At 40.4% G+C, this 20,582-nt stretch overlaps 1 protein-coding gene across 1 annotated transcript in view; it reads left to right on the top strand.

Moving 5' to 3' along the window:
- The window catches only part of LOC117483768 (partitioning defective 3 homolog), a gene marked incomplete in the record, with an annotated part of 336,797 nt that overhangs the window by 230,467 nt on the left and 85,748 nt on the right, over window positions 1-20,582 (top strand). Inside the window, 3 exon segments of the mRNA XM_034132116.1 lie at window positions 3,705-3,935; window positions 6,459-6,705; window positions 17,425-17,553. Of these exon segments, the coding sequence (XP_033988007.1) occupies window positions 3,705-3,935; window positions 6,459-6,705; window positions 17,425-17,553 (607 nt within the window).

Below are 20,582 nucleotides of genomic sequence, written 5' to 3'. Positions count from 1 at the left end.
AATGTTCAAAAAGCTCTTTATTTTTCTCATACTGCCTGTGCTGCAGCACCTCTTTTCACCCTCTGTCTGAAACCAGAGCCCAGTCTGCTCTGATTGGTTAGCTGGCCGGCTCTGTTGTGATTGGTCAACTGCTTAGAGATGTCCCGCCCCTTCGCCACATACAATGTGTTGGAGCGTGAGCCAATAGAAGAGCGAATTGTTACATAGTGTAATTTGTTTCAGCATTAGCTTCAAATAAGCGAAACCTTTCTAAGTGCTGCGTACAGAAGTTGTTTTTTGTTAGTTTTTTAGCCAAGCTGCAGTTACAAATGGTTGGTTTCCAGTATGTCACAGACGGTTTGGATAACATTTTAACATTTTTAGCTATAAATATCTTATACATTTTCAAATGTGTTACAAAAAAAGAGCTGTAGAATACAGCCTGAGATTGAGGTGGTTTATTTCCTGGTTCTGTGTTATCTCACTTACTGCGTGTGCTGATGACATTATCAGTGTCCGTTCACCTTTAGGGTCGTTGTGAGGTCGGCTGGAGCAAGTCCCAGAATCTACCTCGTAGAAAAAGTACTAAAATGACACTGAGGTCACACTTGGACAGCTTCAGTCGCTGGTCATTTTGATTTGGCAGGAAGTGGCTTGTTGTGTCACTTTGCTTAGTCGGTTGTTCTGAAAAGATTTGTCCTCCTCTCCATCCATCCCTGAATCATCCTGTTGAGTCATGTTGCATCAAAGCTCTCATGATAATGTTGCTTCTCTCTCTCACTACATCATCCTGTAACACAGCCAAGGTCAATGATGTTGATTCTTGACACAGTTTGATATTTATTACTGCACTAAAAGATGTCATCAAGATATGTTGAAGGTTATGTAAACATAGAATACATGCAGGCCAGTTAAATTACAGAAGAGCATCCAGAGTGTTGTTTTTTACTCTGTGTTAATCCAATAATGATATCACAGGAAACCAAAAATAATATGAAAAACCACATATTAAGACAACTTTTCACTATAATTAAATGCTTGTGGCCATAGTAGTATATACTTCTAAGTCTCAGTGGTGGAATGTTATTAAGTACATTTACTCAAGTACTTTTTTGACATACTTTACGTAAGTATTTCCATTGTAAGTTACAGTACATATACAGTACTCCATGGCACTTTTGAGGCAAATATTGTTATTTTTACTGCACCACATGTATGTATCACTTACAGATAGGGATGGGTACCGAGCCCCGGTATTAAACGGGCCCCGGGGCTGAATTATTAAAGACCGTGGTACCGTTAAGCTCCGACGTTATCGGTCTTTTTATCGGTACTGGAGACATCTAAAAAATATGTCATGTGTATTATTGCTACACAAACATTATATTGCAGTTTTAGTGTCGCCAACTCCGTTTCTAATACGCAAAAAGACTGCAAAATGCGTCATTTTTAGTATTTTCGATCTCTCCAATCCAGACGAGAGATCTCTCTCCCCCGTCTGTGTGCGAGGGGGCGGGGCAGTTTACACACACGCAGCTGCTACATGCAGCAACACACACACACGGAGGAGATGGCGGAGAGAACGCGCTCCGAGGTGTGGTTAAACTTTACCCGTCTCGCTCGTTGCCTAAAGTGCAATAAGAGTTTAGCATGTAAGGGCGGTAACACGAGCAATTTGTCTAAACATTTAGCAAAAGTGCACCACATTCAGATGGAGAAATGCACCGGGTTCGACTGTCTCTCTAGTAGCTCTGTAGCCCCATCCACGAGTAACGTCTCCACGTCAGGTGTTATGTATGCTAGCAGCAACACACGGAGCTAACTCAATGATTCACACATGGGTTAATGATTAGAGGGAACTGAGTTATTTAGTTTGTTAAAGTTTCAGCCATTCTGTTCACAGTTCTGTCATCAGATTATTTAATATGATTTGTTAAAACGTTGTTGTTTCTGGTGATGTGAAATATTATGTATTTCATTTAAATAAAAAGCAATGTTAGTTTTGTTCACAATTTGTTAATTTTCATTTAATCGTTTATTTGAATAGGGACAATGCACATTAATGAACACTTTAGACAAATAATGCTTCAAGTGTAAATATGCCGGATTTTAGCTTTGAGCTCATTTCCATCCGTAGTCCCTGACATACAGTTAGTGTATTAACTAACTATAGTTAGTTTACCTAATTTTTTTCTCCAAAAGAACCGATAAGAGTACCGTTAAAAGACCGGACCGATAAGCGGTATCGATAAAAGTAGTAGTACCGTTAAAACCTTAACGATACCCATCCCTACTTACAGATACTTGTTACTCTTTACGTAAACACATTAAGTGCCTGTATGATATAAATCGCGACCCCACTCATAATGTACCCAGTGCTAAATAACATATCATTAATTAGCTCCACCTTGACAACTACAAAATGTAAATGCTAACATGTATTTTAGTTGGTGATAAAAATAGGATTATATCATATTGAATAGTAATAATATACTGTGAAAAGAGACATTTGTTTTGTATTGGACTCTTACATTTAGCTGGGAATACTTATTAAGTATACGTAACATTTTAAATGAATGACCTTTACTTGTACTTATCCACCACTGCTAACACTATCTTGCAGCGTTTTTGCTAAACCACTGCTACACATCATATTTCTGCTCCATCCTCCCATTGATATTTGTTTAAGGAAAAAGGATTTGCCCTTTGCAGTCTTTTGAAATGAATAGGAATCCAGAAATAAGTGTGGTATAGAAATGTAGTAATGTGACACTACATTATGCAGTACTAAGCTACGTAGCACCACCATTACTTTCCTCCAGTAGCAATAATAATACTTTTATTTAGTATAGCACCTTTCCCAGAAATTGAATTCACAAAGTGCTTCACAAGAAAGAACAAACGTTAAAATTAAGACCACAGAAACATGAATACAATAACAACATGAGGCAGAAATGTAAGGTCAACATAAAAACAAAACACAGACCACGTGGAGTCCTGAAAAAACTTTTAAAAAATAGTACAATCGTCTGTCTCCCCCCCCCCCCCCCATCACATTTCTGCTCCATCCCCCAAGTGATATGTTTTTAAAGAAACATTGATTTGCAACCTTTTGAAATGAATAGGAATCCAGAAATAAGTGTAGTATAGAAATGTAGTAATGTGACACTACAGTATGCACCACCATTACTTTCCTCCAGTACAATCATCTGTCTCTGATGTATTTTAGTTGGTGATAAAAATAGGATTATATAATATTGAATAATAATAATATACTGTGGAAAAAAGACATTTGTTTTGTATTGGGCTCTTACATTTAGCTAGTAGTACTGCTCCATCCCCCCTGTGATATTTGTTTAAGGAAAAGTAGTTTTGCACTTTGCACCCTTTTGAAATGAATAGGAATCCAGAAATAAGTGTAGAATAGAAATCAGAATCAGGTGTATCACCAGATAGGTTGACACGTACGAGGAATTTGACTTGGTGTCGTGGTGCATACATAAAAGTGAAACAAAAATAAAAAATACAGATGGAGAACTATTTTAAGAAAAGCTCTTCCCTGTTGAAAGAGTTTGATGTACTGTATGTAAACACTGAATTAACGCACAAAATAAGACAAAACGGAGCGCACCAAAACACCTAGTCATGTGATACTACAGTATGCAGTAATAAGCTATCACCACCATTACTTTCCTCCAGTACAATCGTCTGTCTCTTCCCTTCAGGTTCCTCCACGAAGGACGTGGGACCGTCGCTCGGCCTGAAGAAGTCCAGCTCTCTGGAAAGCCTTCAGACGGCTGTTGCCGAGGCAACCCTGAATGGGGACGTCCCCTTCCATAGGCCACGCCCCCGAATCATAAGGGGGCGGGGCTGCAACGAGAGCTTCAGAGCCGCCATCGACAAATCCTACGACCGCCCGGCGCCTCCGGAGGAAGACGACGAGGGCATGGAGACACGTAAGAAAACTCAGAGTCAAAATTCAAGATTCAAGGCTTTTATTGTCATGTGTACATAGCTATGTGAACACATAGGATATGCTAATAGGATCTACACATTGTTCAAAGTATGGGAAATGGCTTAACATGTACCAACTATCCCATTAAGACAATATGATTTGTTGAGATATGTAAGATAACTAAGTACATTTTATGAAGTAATGTACTCTATTTTGACATGTTGGATATTTCTACTACATTTTGAAGCTGAATATCATAATTTTTACTCCATTACATTTACTCTCATAGTAAAAAGTTGATGTTTACATGTAAACACATAGGATATGCTAATAGGATCTACCCAACATATTACAAGTATTGGAAATGGCTTAACATGTACCAACTATCCCATTAAGACAATATTATTTGTCCGTGATAAACACTGATAAATAATATTTCATAAAACTGTCAAAGAATATATATTTTGCAAACTTTTACGTTTGATATACACTTGGTACATATTACTGATAATACTTCTGTAGCTTACATTTTCAAAACAGCACTTTGACATGAAATGGAGTCATTTAAGACTGGACTATTCCTACCGACAGTAAACAGGAAATACACGGCAGCCATATTGGTTTCATATCCATCAGTAGTTAAGAGTCCTGTCATTTTTCCTTCATCTCTGTCCTTCTATACCTTGTTGAACGTGTCTGAAATATGAAATGTTTCTCCAATGACATTGCATTATGTATGGGATGAAACTAACACAACAACCATGAATTGATATGGAAACCTTTAACGTGGATGTTGCTTCCACACTAATGCATGGGCGTGACAGCATTTTGACTAATGCTCAATATGTCTTGCAGCTGATTGTATCACTGCTTCTGGCAATGGCGTATCGCTGACTCAGGATGATACGGGCTAATGTCAAATGTATCATACTGTCAATATGAGGGAGGTGGGAGAATCAGTGAAGATCTGTAATATACTAGCATATCGTCGGGTAATTGGACGCCCATTAAACTGTCACACATTAATACATTCATACCCACCTATTGTTAGTATTTCCTTTATTTTCTATTAAGTGCTTTCTTTTAAGGCTAAAAATTGATGTTATTGAAATGTTTAAGTAAATGTGAATGACACGCAAATACAAGTTTATTAGGATAATAGTTATATGGCTACCTCAATACAAAATGAATGTAAGAACCGCACATTTTTTGTGTGGAAAAGCTTCCAACAACAAAACACCCCACAATGCCAACTTGCTCCAGATTATTTTCTCCTTCAGTCTATTTTCCTTTTTCAGCTTTTCAAATGTCATACCCTCATAAAAATCAATTAAGGATTGGACACGAGACGGCAGTGTGCTCATATAAATCTCACATTATTAAAAACAAATTATTTTAAGAGTTGAACTCTATGGCCCAAATAATCTGATGCTGGATCTCATATTTTGTCAGAGTAGCATGCTATTATACGTCACATAATAATCCATGTGTTGCTTTTGTTCATTTTAAACCAGTCAGTGTCTAATGGTCTCTAAAGATTACTATCTGTTATATGAAATTGAATTATACTAAGCCTCTTTGTGCATTGAGGAGACATCATTGCATATTCATGGGGCTTGCAGATGTTCATTATTAGGCTCATGGATTCCTGTATGAGTGCTACTTTAAATGACTTAAAGGCCCCCTAATATACTGTTTTTCATCAATATTACAGGTCTCAGATATATACAGAACATGTCTCTGATTGGCTGAAACACCAAACAGATCATTGCAGCATCCCATAATCCCCTCTGTTTCAGCCCTGTTTCCAAAGTGCTGATTCTCTTGTCTGTTACTTTAGATGAAAATAAGGAGCCCCTCCCCACGCCCCTCTGAGAGACATTTGGTTAAAAAGAACTCAATGGTGCTCTAGGAGGAGATTCAGGTGATAAGGTGGGGGGGGGGGGGGGGGTTACCTTGGTTGCTGATTGGCTAATGGTTACACAAGCCAGAACATCGTTATGACATCATCAAGTGGCCAAAATCTGATCAGCTCATTTTCAGACAGGTTTTTATAGAAATGGATCAGGACAAAAAGAGAGAGAATCTTTGTTCCTGAAACTTTCAGAGTCTCTTTACACAGAGGGGACACATGTTGATGTAGAAGAGACATGAAGAAGAGGGGACACATGTTGATGAAGAAGAGACATGAAGAAGAGGGGACACATGTTGATGTAGAAGAGACATGAAGAAGAGGGGACACATGTTGATGTAGAAGAGACATGAAGAAGAGGGGACACATGTTGATGTAGAAGAGACATGAAGAAGAGGGGACACATGTTGATGAAGAAGAGACATGAAGAAGAGGGGACACATGTTGATGTAGAAGAGACATGAAGAAGAGGGGACACATGTTGATGTAGAAGAGACATGAAGAAGTGGATTTTGCACAATAGGTCCCCTTTAAATATAATAATATGTTCTCCATTCTCCCCATGTGTCTTTCTGTGGCCCTCTTCTTCTTCTTCTTGTATATTTCCTGCAGTGGAGGAGGACACGGAGGAGAGTTCTCGCTCGGGGAGGGACTCGGTGTCCACGGTGGCCGATCTGACCCCGCTGTCCGGCTCCGAGAAACCCCTCGTCAACGGCACCAATCGCACCAAAGAGGAGAAGAAGAAAGACAAAGACAAGACGGGGAAGGAGAAGAAGAAGCCGGAGGGAGGGAAGGAGAAAGACAAAGACAAGGGGAAGGCCAAGAAGGGCATGCTGAAAGGACTCGGAGACATGTTCAGGTGAGACTGCAGAGACGTGGGGAAAATAACTTGCCAAATCAGACTGTTACAAAGATAGATAGATGGATGGATGGATGGATGGATGGATGGATGGATGGATGGATAGATGCATGGATGGATGGATGGATGGATGGATAGATAGTCGGATGGATGGATGGATGGATGGATGGATGGATAGATGGATGGATGGATGGATGGATGGATGGATGGATGGATGGATGGATGGATAGATAGTCGGATGGATGGATGGATGGATGGATGGATGGATGGATGGATGGATAGATAGTCGGATGGATGGATGGATGGATGGATGGATGGATGGATGGATGGATAGATGCATGGATGGATGGATGGATAGATGGATGGATAGATGCATGGATGGATGGATAGATAGTCGGATGGATAGATGGATGGATGGATAGATAGATAGTCGGATGGATGGATGGATGGATGGATAGATAGATAGTCGGATGGATGGATGGATGGATGGATGGATGGATGGATGGATAGATAGTCGGATGGATGGATGGATGGATGGATAGATAGTCGGATGGATAGATGGATGGATGGATGGATGGATGGATGGATGGATAGATAGTCGGATGGATGGATGGATGGATGGATAGATAGTCGGATGGATGGATGGATGGATAGATGGATGGATGGATGGATAGATAGTCGGATGGATGGATGGATGGATGGATAGATAGTCGGATGGATAGATGGATGGATGGATGGATGGATGGATGGATGGATAGATGGATGGATAGATAGATAGTCGGATGGATGGATGGATGGATGGATAGATAGTCGGATGGATGGATGGATGGATGGATGGATGGATGGATGGATGGATGGATGGATGGATGGATGGATAGATAATAAGTGAACTTTAATCAATGTAATTACATTCTACAGGTATTTCCTTCAACATTGTAATTGGGCTTTTTGAAATATACACCAATAATAACATAACAGTCTTGTGCATCAAGTCTCTCTCTCAATTTTTTTTATAGCACGTTTTGACTTATTTTAAGTGCTTTACAAGAAACCTTGAAAAAATGAAGACATAGTGTAACAGCAACACATTATTACATTAAAGGGGCCCTATCATGCTTTTTGGGGTTTTCCCTTTCCTGTCGTGTGGTGTTTAGTATTTTTGCATGCGGTATGCAAAGGCTAACATCCCAAAAGTTCCCTCCCACACACTCCTTTGTTGTTATCTAAAGGACTTAAATATATAATCTACTGGTACCAGCGTTAGAACACAGAGTCATAAGTAGTGTTCACAGCTTATCTTGTGTTGCATTGTGTTGCGGACAGATCAGTTCACTTTCGCTGTTTTATTATCTACCCATTGCACGATGTTAGCACAATACTTTCCTAAACTATGCTAACGTGTGCTCTGAATCAGAGATTAGGGGCGAGATGTGTTCAATATCAGTGCAGCTGTGCGAGACACACTGATCGATATCTACTGCAAACAGCTGAGTCATCCTTTGTGAGTGTGTTTTATCCTCCTGTGGGAAAAAGAGAGCCTTAACTATCCAGGTGTGTTAACTCATGGACAACTCGTTATTCTCTTTAGGTTTAAAAACATTTAACCACACGTTTGGGAAGCTTCGGAGTCTGAGATCTGGTCCTACAACACGTTCATGAGAGGAAACTCTAATTAGACTCCCAACAACTTGACCTTTCACGGTTTATTTCCCCGGTTATGAATTCTTCTCTCTCTGCAGCCGCTAACATTTTACCCGTCAAACAATCCTTAAAAGATAAACTGACTACTGCACACACACCCCCCCCCCCCCCCATCAGTGTGTAGTCTTCCTCACCTCTCTCCATCCCCATTACCACAGGTGTCAAGGTCACTTTACCTGCCCTGCCTCCCTCTGATTGGTCGGGAAGCCTCTGGGGTCGAAAAGTAATATAACCGTATATCATATTAGCCAAAGTGGCGGTGACAGGGGAGGAAACACAGTGACTCTAGTCTGACAGAGGAAGGTAATGAGCCCCACAGAGACAGAACATATAGAGGGGGGGGGGGGGGGGGTACAGTTTGGTGGAATAGGTAGTGGAGGAATAACAAAAAGGTATTGTTCGAGACAGAAAGACCTGGATAAGATGACCTGTAGGAGGATTTCACCACTGAGAGGAAGTGCATTTGGGTTAAACCTATTTTTAACTAATGTCCAATTAAGTCTGTGTTATGTGTAAGAACGTGTAACGGTGCTGCCTTCTTGGCCAGGTCAGCATTGTAAATGAGATTGTATCTCAATGTTTTTATCTGGTTAAATAAAGGTTAAATACAAATAAAATAGTGTTAAGGTTTATTCTTGACCTTTCTTTAAAAAAGAAATTAACTCAAGGACCATTTACGGGTTTTATCTTTCGGCTTTCAGCTCAGTAGATAATATTATTTATATACCTCTATTCATATTAAATAAAATACCTAGAAAAGGTCACAAGAAGACAACTACTAGCCCCAGAAAAAGCTAGAAATTGGACCTTAAATTAAAGGTGGGGTAGGTAAGTTTGAGAAACCGGCTCGAGATACACTTTTTGTTATATTCCATGGAATGCTCTTAACATCCCGATAGCAATGAATATCTTAAGTGCTTTGACAAAAAATCCATACAAAAATATCATCTGTGGAAGCCGTAGTACTGTAAAAAGTACGACCAATCATTTGAGCCGGCCCGGCTAAAATAACTGGATGGCCTACCTGCCTGTCAGCCTTCCATCTGTGCACAAACTTATCTCGTGCCCTCATTGGTCATGTGCGCGTTCGTGTGTGTTGGAGGAGGAGCTCTGTAAGGAAGTGGCAGATTTTCTCCGGTTGTGTATTTTCAAATTCTCGCGCACTCGAGCTGGTTTCTCCAAAATTACCTACCCCACCTTTAATATTATTTTTGTCAAATGATTGCTCTCTTTTATTGTCAATTTTGAAATAAAAAAAAATCCCTAAATAAAGAGTTCACTTTTAAAATCACATTTTCTTCAACTAATACCTGAATCAGTTGTTTAACCAGTAAGAGTCATGTATAACCATGACATTAGCATTCATTTTTAGAAAAACACAACCTCTAAATTCATATTCACAGCACTTTTATGGCATATGTAACCGTGGCATAACCGTTAAATACACATACTAAAGACTTTCTTCAGAAACAAAGGTGTTATACGCAAAGTAGGAAAAGCGGGAGCGGTAAATGAGTGTCTACTTTGGACAAAGGGGTGAAGGAAGAAACATTGTTTGTGAATAAGAGCAATAGACTGGGCTGTTAGGAGCTCAAATGAAGCTGTTTGGCCCTCAGGAGCCTCCTAAGGGTTGGAGTCAGACAGGTGGAATCGCTTCAGATGAAACCAGGGTAAAACTACAGGAGCAGAGACTTTTGGGAGGCAGAAATATTTAAATCACAAATCCACTCTTTACACACACACACACACACTTATCATTTGGTCAAGAACAGACACACACTTCTCTGTCCTCTTCACACACACTTAAATCCCGTTTTTCTCTCCTCTCCTCCCTGACAATCGTTGAGCGCTGTCAGTGATTTCATCCTGATTGGCTTAATATTGGCCACATAAGATCCGCTCCATTAAAACTCTTTTGATCAGCGCCCAGTGTTTACTGGCAGACATCTGTGTGCTCCGAAATAATGATGTGAGATATATTCCCTCCATCTGTATGTCTAGTCTTGATCTCACACACACTCAACGTCAAGGAATAATCCACTAAAGTCAACTTTTGCTCCTCTGAACACGATGTGAGGCAGATTTTAAGCACAGAAACTCCTCTTGAACAAGGAGGTGAAAAGTATGGAAGACTATTTCTGTCACAACAACCTGTAGCTTTGACTAACTATGTCAAGGTTTACATCATTTGAATAAGTCAAAATACTAAGATACTAAGTCAAAATAATGTGATTAGAAGTCAAAATAATGAGATAAGAAGTCAAAATACTAAGACACTAAGTCAAATTAATGAGAAAATTCAAAATATAAAATCAAAAATAATGAGATAAAAGTCACATAATTGAAATAAGTCAAAATACTAAGCTACTAAGTCAAAATAATGAGATAGTAAATCAAAATAATGAGATCAAAAATCTAAATACGAAGATACTAAGTCAAATTAATGAGAAAATACAAAGATACTAAGTCTAAATAATGAGATAAAAAGTCACATAATTGAAATAATAAGTCATATTACTAAGCTACTAAGTCAAAAATAACGAGATACTTAGTCAAATCAATGAGAAAATTCAAAATACTAAGATACTAAGTCGTGAAAATAATACGATTCTGAGTCAAATAAATGAGATACCGTGTTGTAATAATGACATAGTAAGTCAAAATGCTAAGATGCTGAGTCAAAATAATAAGATCATGACATAATGAGTCCAAATAATGACATATTATTGTGTTAATTTTAACGACTTCCAGGGTAATTGTTCCCTTTCAGTGGGAAAAAAATGGGCTTCCAGACAATTACTTGAGATAGGACTACTGTATTAATCAGCTTGTATTTAGCCTTCTGGGTTTATTATGACACATCACACTTAAACATAAACAAATCTAGAGAGCAGCACATTCAGACGCTCAAAAAACTGATTTAACACAACATCCAAAGATAAGCAGGTTTTTTTTGTAACACCCACATTGTTTGATTGACAGGTGATATGTGGGAGCTCCACCACAGCAGTGAGCACTTAGCTGCAAATATGTCACTAAAAGAGAAAAAAAGATTGCTCTATTTGCATGTTTCACTTGTGTCGACATGTCATGATAAAACAGAATCTGTGTGTGTGTGTGTGTGTGTGTGTGGAGAAAAAAAAAAGCGTATAAAAGTGCGTCCCTATCAATCTACCGACTGTGATGTGAGCAAGTTGTTTCCCCCGAGTGGCTTTAGAGAACGTCAAGAGCTCGCGATGAGTGTCATGTGTTTGAGATTGTGTGAAAAGAGTGAGTGGCGCAGGGGTAGTGTCAGGGACTTTGATGTGTGTTTGCATGTAGGAGGGGTGGGATTAGGAGTGGGCGGCCTGTTAGGAGTCAGAGGATGTGTGTGATGTGTTTGTGTGAGTTGCCTGTGTGTGTGTTGATCAACAGCGCTGCCATCTGCCTGACCCCTCTCATGTCTCGAAGGGCCTCCACACTCAGTCCCAATCAAGCCTTCATTACCATCAACCACTTGCCAACAAGAGCAGCACTGCCAACTCTGAATCCATCCATCTCTCTCTCTCTCTCTCTCTCTTCTCTCTCTCCTCTCTCTCTCTCTCTCTCTCTCTCTCTCTCTCTCTCTCTCTCTCTCTCGCTCTCTCTCTCTCTCTCTCTCTCTCTCTCTCTCTCTCTCTCTCTCTCTCGGCCTGTTAGCTTGGCACCGACAATCTCGCTCCATGCCCAGAAATTTAGAGGGCTGCGCTAATTTTGCAGTGGTTTTAGTATGTGTGTCCTCGTCATGAACAAGCCTGAACACAGAAAAGACTCACGCTGTGACAAACTTCATGTTGTGTCACTGCGAGGCCCGTTGTGACCCGTTGTGAAACTCACACTTGCATTTTGGGAGGTGTCATGGCTGGAGGGACATTCGTGAGGGAACAGAACAGAGCATGATGGGATAACATGCTTATAGTCACACTTAACAAACTGCTGATAATGTTGGACGCATCATAATGTATTGCATGTGTGCCTATCAATCAAAACTAGCCACCACTAGTTTATAAAGCGCGTAACATACTGTACCAATACAAAAAATGACGTTGCTATTCTCAGATCCCATGAGTATAGTTGCGTTTTTTCTCCATCTTGGCTAAACTTTGATTGAGTCTTAAGATGACAATGTTAGCATAACATTAGCATAGTAGTATGCTATTGGCGGCGAGTTAACATAACACACATTTAGCATAGTCAACTAATTTGTGTTAAGTATGCAATTTTTAGCTCATAATGTTCTTAGCATGCTAACACAATAATAGCATATTAGCATGCTATGCTATTCTCAGATCCCATGAGCTAATCCACAAAGTGTACCTAAAGGTGGTGCCAAAGGACATATTGCATTGAAATCTAAAATGAAATGCAGCGTATGGTAGCCATGTTTGTCCAACCTAGCCTAACTTTTTCATAAGTCTAAGATGGCATTGTAGGCATAACATTAGCGTATTAGTTAGCTAATGAAAGCAGGTTAAAATAACACACAATTAGCTTGTTTAGCATGTCACACGCTTATGTTTTACAAAAATAATAGCATATAGGCTAAGCATGCTATCAAATCAACACATTTTCATATTAATTAAACATTTTAAGGGGGGAGATTTAGAAGCAATAGTTTCATCCAATAACATGACATGGCAAGATGAAAAGAAATACCTTAGCCCCCAATATTTTTTTATACTCTTTCAAAGTTGTTTTAGGTAAGACCGACATTTCTTGATTATCATTGGCATTTTTGCAATTGTTGTCAATGCCATCTTGCTGTGATCATATTTGAATGATTTTTTAGCTAGCTTTATCCAATATGCCACCCAACACCACCCACAAAACCACCCACAAAACCACCAGACTTGTTTTCACTTTCCGTGGGGTTTAAAGGATTAGCAGTGACACACGGGTGCTCTGCTGAATTGAATAAGCTGGAACCTTGACATTTGGAAGTTGTCTTTTCAAACCACAAAAACCTGTCAAAGCGTCTTAATCGATGGCGTCGGGCACACAATAACTGTGCCTGGAATATATGAGATTATTAAATGCCCCGGTGTCATGGTTAATACTCTGTCTCCTCTTCAAAGTTTTCCTACTCAGTCATAAATCTTAGTGTGTCTGTGTTTATGGTTGTGTGTGACAAGGAGAGTCGGGCTGTCTTTTAAGGAGCTGTTAATGAAAGTAAGTGGTGTGGAGAGAGAAAGTGTCAACCGTCTCTCGTGGTGATACATCACTCCTGCTCTTAACATTAACGCAGAGCCGTCACTCCGAGCATTTCAGGCGCCCGCAGTTAAATTAATCAGGTAATGGACCTCAGTCTCCGAGCCCCCTCCATCCTCACTGCGGTTTCTCCTCCTCATTGCTATCTCTTGGTTTTTCTTCAGCCTGTCTTTTGAAAACTTGAGAGCTGCTCATTCCCACATTACCAAGACACATAACAAATACTGTTGGTTCACCACAGATGCTTCTAGTGACCACACGTAATGTATTGACTGCACAAAGACATGATTATAAGTAGAGAAGTGACAGGAAATGTGCGGACAGAGAGAGAAAAAGTGGGAAAATGCAACATATCTCCAGCCAGAGTTAGGTGTAGAGGTGTTGCATTAACAAGGCCAGTGTCTTCAACATTCAAGCTACCATGATGAGAAGTTATTTTAAAGGTGTTATTCGTTGGATCAACTTTGGCCAGACAAATCACCAGCAAATGTGATGATGGAAAACCAGATTCAGCAGTAGCCGTCTTCTGTCGGCCTAGTAGATTTACCAGATGCTGAAGCTCTGGAAAGCGTCTGTGGCACGCGCCTGGTGTACATTGGGGCCAAGGAAAAACAGGGTGTGTTGCTACTGCCCGTTTCTGCTGTTTTTGTGGGCTTTATTCCACTTTGAAACTAATGGCGCATTTCCACTACACGGCCTCGCTCGGCCCCGCTCGGTATGGCTAGGCCTCGTTAGGACTGGCTCACTTTATGGCGCATTGCCATTACAGTTTAGGAACTGGGGTAGTATCTATAGTAACGCAGTGTAGGCGGAGCCGTGACGTCATCTTCAATGAGAACCCCAGAAAAACAACACAGCCGTTAGCTGTTAGCACTCAAGCTCACAGCTCCTCATATCTGTTCAGAAACTCGACAAAAGTTAAACAAGTACAAACCACAGACTGCCTGTGTCATGGTGAATACAGTCGCTGCTTTATTTATGTCTGTATAGGCCGTTGTTGTGAGTGTGGACGGTCGGAGCATATACTGCGTTAGCTTAGCCAATCTCCATTTAGAAAACACGCATTTTAAAAGGTGTTTCGCCTGCCGTCTGTCTGCAGACTTGTCAAAGCATTCATTCATGGTTTTTACTAACCGGTATCAGTATGTTGTTACTTCGGCATCATTTAGAAACGTGTATTACAATTAAATCACGGTCAAATATGTCCATCTTGTTGTAGTTGTAGCCCCCTTGCCAGCGATGCTCTCTCTAGTTTAGCATACTCAGCCCGACTCAGCCTCGTTGTCTCTGGCCCTAGACCCACGATTTTATGAGGCCAGAAAAACTGTGAATTAGGACCCGCCGGCCGGTACTAGGCCAAGTGGAAACGCAACCAAAGACGGGCCGCTGACGTCACAGCCCTCTTAAACCGTGCTCCGCGCTGTAGTGGAAACGCGCCATAAGGTGCTTTTAAGCCAGGAATATGTTATCATCTTATTGGCATTAAAATGTAGCTTTTTCTTGGTTTTCAATTAACACATTTCAAATCATGGTATATTTCTTACTCATTTTCAGAGCATTTACTCTCTTTACATTGGGGCCAAGGGAGAACAGGGTGTGTCCTGCTACTGCTCCTTTTTTGTTGTTATTTTGGGCTTCATTCCACTTTGAAATTAAGGATTTTTTATCAACTTAATGGCATTAAAATGTAGCTTTTTTTCTGTTTTCAATTAACTTTCTTTACTATTACTTTCCATCTACTTATCCCGCACACTTAACACATCTCAAATCATAGTATATATCTTACTCACTTACAAGTATTGACTCTCTTTCTCTTAACCTCTTACAAACTGGCTGTTGTTCTGTTTTCGTAGGTTTTAGCAGGTGCCGTTTTAATATGGATACTGGTATCTTTTAAATAATCTGTTGGTACCAAACTTGTCGGGAACGAGGCTAAATAACGATCCAAAGTTACGCTTAATTTAGATAAGGGGAGACTGGCACGCTCATTTTCAAGATAACTGAATGATAGTTATATCAAAATAGTTTTTTATGGGTACCCACTTTATGCTAATCCCATGCAGTTTGTGGCAAAAACTATGGAATTTGGGGGGATTTCAGCCCTTTGCAGACCATTTACATTCCCAAAAACCATAATAGGGCCTCTTTAAAAGTGCCACAGTGCACAGAGCTTCATCTCAGATTCATCTTCAGGTTTCCAGCTTTCAGATTACGTACACCACGTCTATGTGGCATATACTTCTGACTTGTATCTGTCCCTGAACATCTCCTGTCCCCCACTCATACCCCTCTAGAAAAGTGGTGAAATGGTATGAGGTTAAACACACTCACTGTTGGGACTTCCACTTCTTTGGTTTGACTTAGATGGGGCTGAAGTAACACACACACACACACACACACACACACTCACACACACACACACACACACACACACACACACACCACACACACACACACACACACACACACACACACACACACACCTCTTGAGGTTGTCTTTGTATTCTTCCCCGTAGTTTAGTTTTTGGTTCTTAATGTTTCATTCATTGAGTTTCTCTTAAGCGTGTTCAATTTTTCTTCACTGTCTTCTGTCTCTTTCATTAACACACCCACACACCCACACACACACACACACACACACACACACACACACACACACACACAAACCTCTTTGGTTCGTCGCGGCGTTTAGAAGTTGTAGATATTCTCTGCGGACCAATTTCCCTGTGAATAATCACGGAGGTTCATTGTGGAAACGAGCACGGTGCCAAAAGTCATTTCTTCAACAGGCGGCAGCTTTATACCGAGTCAATCAAGCTGAAATATCTCAGCAATGGCTCCTATTTCGTTAAGCGCCGCTCCCTCCCTATGAATATAATTACCGCGCTGAGCCCCGTCCACGCCTTCTTCATTTACCATTCCCCAACTTTCAACCATCTGAATTGCTTTTGAACCTTTTAAAAGTACTTTTGAAATTCTTAATTAGTTTTTTCATACCTGATTTTGTGACTCAATACGTTAATATTTGTAGTGTGATCAGTTGATTTTGAGTAACCTTAAAGTGGACCTATCATGCTATATTTGAATAATATTACTATTATTATTTATACTTATTTTTTTTCAAAATACCAAACAGATCATGCATTTTAGCCATGCCTCATTTTGCTCAATTTGACAATTTCTAGATCTGTTTTTGCAAGGGCAGATTCTGTGAGAACAGCACCATCTACAGGCCTGGCATATGTACTACAGCGTCTCCAGCGCTTTCGAACGGCAATGGCCGTGGCTGTCTCCTCCTGATTGGTGGAGTTGGCCCAATAGCCGTAGCGCCACCGTCCTGACGTCAGGACAGTGTTCAAATCTGGATCAGTTTTTATCAGATCCGTTGCAGCCCCTTTTTTAGAGATTTGGGTATGGAGGAAAATAGAGAGGGTTGTGTTTTCTGACACTTGGTGAGTTCCCTGGAACACCGGGGACACATATTCATGTAGAAAAGACGTACAAAAGTGCATTTTGCATGATAGGTCCCCTTTAAGATTTTGATAAGGTACCTACTGGTTTATTGTAAGTCCCAATAGATTTATAATAACAATATATAATAATTGGTGAAGATATTTCCTTGAAAATGTTCCGTGAACTCAATCTGATCCATTTCTTGACCCTTTGAGGAAATTGATCAGTAAATTGGAAGGAATTATCTTATTTCAACGACATCAAAGTTATATAATCTTGTAAAACCTTCCAGCACAGTGTCATCAAAATACCAATAGACAATTCATTGTTGTATTCCAGGTTTGGGAAACACCGTAAGGACGAACGGCCGGGAGAAAAGTTGGATCGGAAAGGTTCCAGCAAGTGGAGGACGGAGGAGTCGCAGGTTTCTGATGAAGAGACGATGAAGATGAGGATGGATCAGGAGAGGTAAGGGGCTTCAAGTTGTACCTGCTAAATGCTTTTAAATGTAGTTTATTGCAATGCTTAAGGTCCTTTTATCTTTGCACTCCTATATGCTTTGCTACTTTAGCATCAAAGAAAAGTCATTACTACCTCACAGAGCCATGGACATGAAAGCTAGCCATTGAGTCATTTACTTTCAATGGTTTTTAAGCTTTAGAGAATTTAATAAAAGCTTGTTATGAATACTCTTGATCGTAGTTACAAAGTTCAAATCCAAACGTGTATTTTAGCGGCCGCGCTCCAGCTCTGTTCCCTGCTTTGATGAACACATCTAGTTTGTGTTCAGCCATTCTCATTTTCTGCCTTAGATATCAGTTAATATACATTTTGTGGCCAACATGTATGTGGGCAACGTTTCACCACTTTGTTGAACATGTCATTTCAAAACCACGGTCATTAATCTGCTATCACAGTCTTCTGGGAAAGCTTTCCACAAGATGTTTGGTTTGCAGGAAGTTGTTTATATTCAGCCGCAGAGACATGAAGTCCAACACTGCCATTGGATGATAATGCCTTGGTAGCATTTAGTATTCTAGGTTACCCAACGGCTTAGATGGGTTAAAAGAGGACATATGTACATTTCCAGGTGTATATCAGTATGTAGTGTCTCTACTTTAAAGAGTCCTCTCCTGCTGATGTTCAGGTGTATATCAGTATGTAGTGTCTCTACTTTAAAGAGTCCTCTCCTGTTGATGTTCAGGTGTATATCAGTATGTAGTGTCTCTACTTTAAAGAGTCCTCTCCTGCTGATGTTCAGGTGTATATCAGTATGTAGTGTCTCTACTTTAAAGAGTCCTCTCCTGCTGATGTTCAGGTGTATATCAGTATTTAGTGTCTCTACTTTAAAGAGTCCTCTCCTGCTGATGTTCAGGTGTATATCAGTATGTAGTGTCTCTACTTTAAAGAGTCCTCTCCTGCTGATGTTCAGGTGTATATCAGTATGTAGTGTCTCTACATGTCTCCATGCTTTAATGTTCAAAAAGCTCTTCTCATACTGCCTGTGCTGCAGCACCTCTTTTCACCCTCTGTCTGAAACCAGAGCCCAGTCTGCTCTGATTGGTTAGCTTATGCATAAGAATGGTAGATTTTACCACAGCTACTTAACAGCATGTCAAGCCCACATAAGATTGGAAACAATGGTCTTAGTTTTCTGTCTGCACCTCAGGAAGTGTTTTCAAAGTAGCTCAACAATCAGACCGAATACATTCCCTCTTTGACATTTCATAGACTAAACAAAATGGATATGTTTTACTTTGTTAATGAACTCCATATTTCCAACAGCAGTATGTTAATGGTTTAATGAATGAAGAATGTGTGTAATTACAAAAATGAGTAGATGGGTTAGAGAGCCCATTATTTCCTAGTCTCTCACTGTTATCAGGATAGGCGCCCAAAACCAAAACAGCCCCAAGACAGCCAGTTATTTCCTCGCTGCATCACACTGCACCAAAACTAAATGTCACACGGGCGCTGAGCCAGATTTCCGGGCGGCAGTTCATAAATGCCAAGGCCATTACTGCCCTGCCAGCTAATTAATTCCCTACTCTTGGTGAAGGTGCGGGAGTCATTACACCCCCCAACAGTTGCTCGTTATGAACATTTGGTTAGTAATTATTTTCTTTACGCCTGAAGAGAACATAGTCCAATAATATGATAATAGCCAGGTCTTTATTTTTAATTGGCATAGGGTTAACGCAAATGCCACGTCAGATGATTTGATTGTGACGCCCGCATATTGTTAAAAGTTCATAATGGTCCTTTTGTATGTTAATCCAATCTGTTTAAGTCACATTATCACGACGTGGCTTCAAACGAAATGTTGTAGTATTTCACAGATAACATGCCCCATTTCACTTATTCATGTACAACGACCTTAGGACACAGTGAACAACCAATGTGTACTTGGCTATGTTTTCTATTTACATTCTGAATTAATGTTGTAACAAGATGTGAAGCTTGTTGGGGGATTTTAGCCTCTGCAGACCATTAACTTGCACAAAAACACAACACACTGCAGCAAAGGGAAAACCCTAAAAAGTATGATAGGGCGTCTTCCAAGAATGTAACGCCAATGTTTTTGGTTTTCTTTTGGAAGCCACGACACGCTAAAGTATGTGGTCCAACAAAATGTGTTATTAAAAGGCTACAAACTGTATTTCTGCCAATTTATTCCGATTAATCTCTGCTGCGAAAGGAGTGTTTCAGTCTCTTTGTTCATTAGTTCGTTCTTTTGTTTGTTAATGTTTAATGGTTTCGGAGCTCCCAGGGCCAGAGAGAGCTCAGGAATTCAGCCAAGAGAGTATACGAGGAAAGCCAAATGAAGGTCTGTGCATCCAAAGAGCAGCAACCATCTTGGGATTGTCTTGACAGTAATTCAATGCATTAATTATTCTGTTCAGAGCTGGGTGTTTGACTCACTCCAACCAAGCGTACCTCCTCCCTGAACACCTGCAAAAGCACAAGCACACTTCTCGTTTGAATGCTACCCCCGGCTGAGATACAGTGATATCGACTGGGGAGATCCCACTGAGGATGTGGAAGACTGTGTCTGCTTCGGTGTTAAACAATAATCCAGTTAGCTGCTTTTCTCCCAGGGTTCAGCTGGGAGCTTTGGCACCTCGCTGCACAGCTCCTATTGATTGGCCACTGCCACAGGCTGTGGTTAATCCAGCTGTGATTGACTAAATGGATGGATTTCCTCGCAGGTTTAAGTCTCGGGTCCCAGTGGACTCCGACCGAGAGCCAGACAAACAAATCAAGACGGACAGTTCAGGCAGCAGACGGAGGGTTGCGGGGCGAACGTATGTTCATTTGAAAAGCAGACCAAACATGCTAATATGGATGTAATTGGTCATTGTGGACGTGAATGTACTTTATAATGCGTTCGGCCTTAATCAGGTTGTGAAATCAATTGGAAGTTCCACGGCAATTTAAATAAGAAAGCTTCTAGGCTCAAATACCTTGGGATGCAATCTGTGAGTTTAATTACTAAT

Source organism: Trematomus bernacchii, unplaced genomic scaffold (assembly GCF_902827165.1).
Source record: "Trematomus bernacchii unplaced genomic scaffold, fTreBer1.1, whole genome shotgun sequence".
Classification (NCBI taxonomy): Eukaryota; Metazoa; Chordata; class Actinopteri; order Perciformes; family Nototheniidae; genus Trematomus; species Trematomus bernacchii.
Note: the sequence above shows the minus strand (reverse complement) of the source record. Positions and strands in the feature narration are given on the sequence as shown.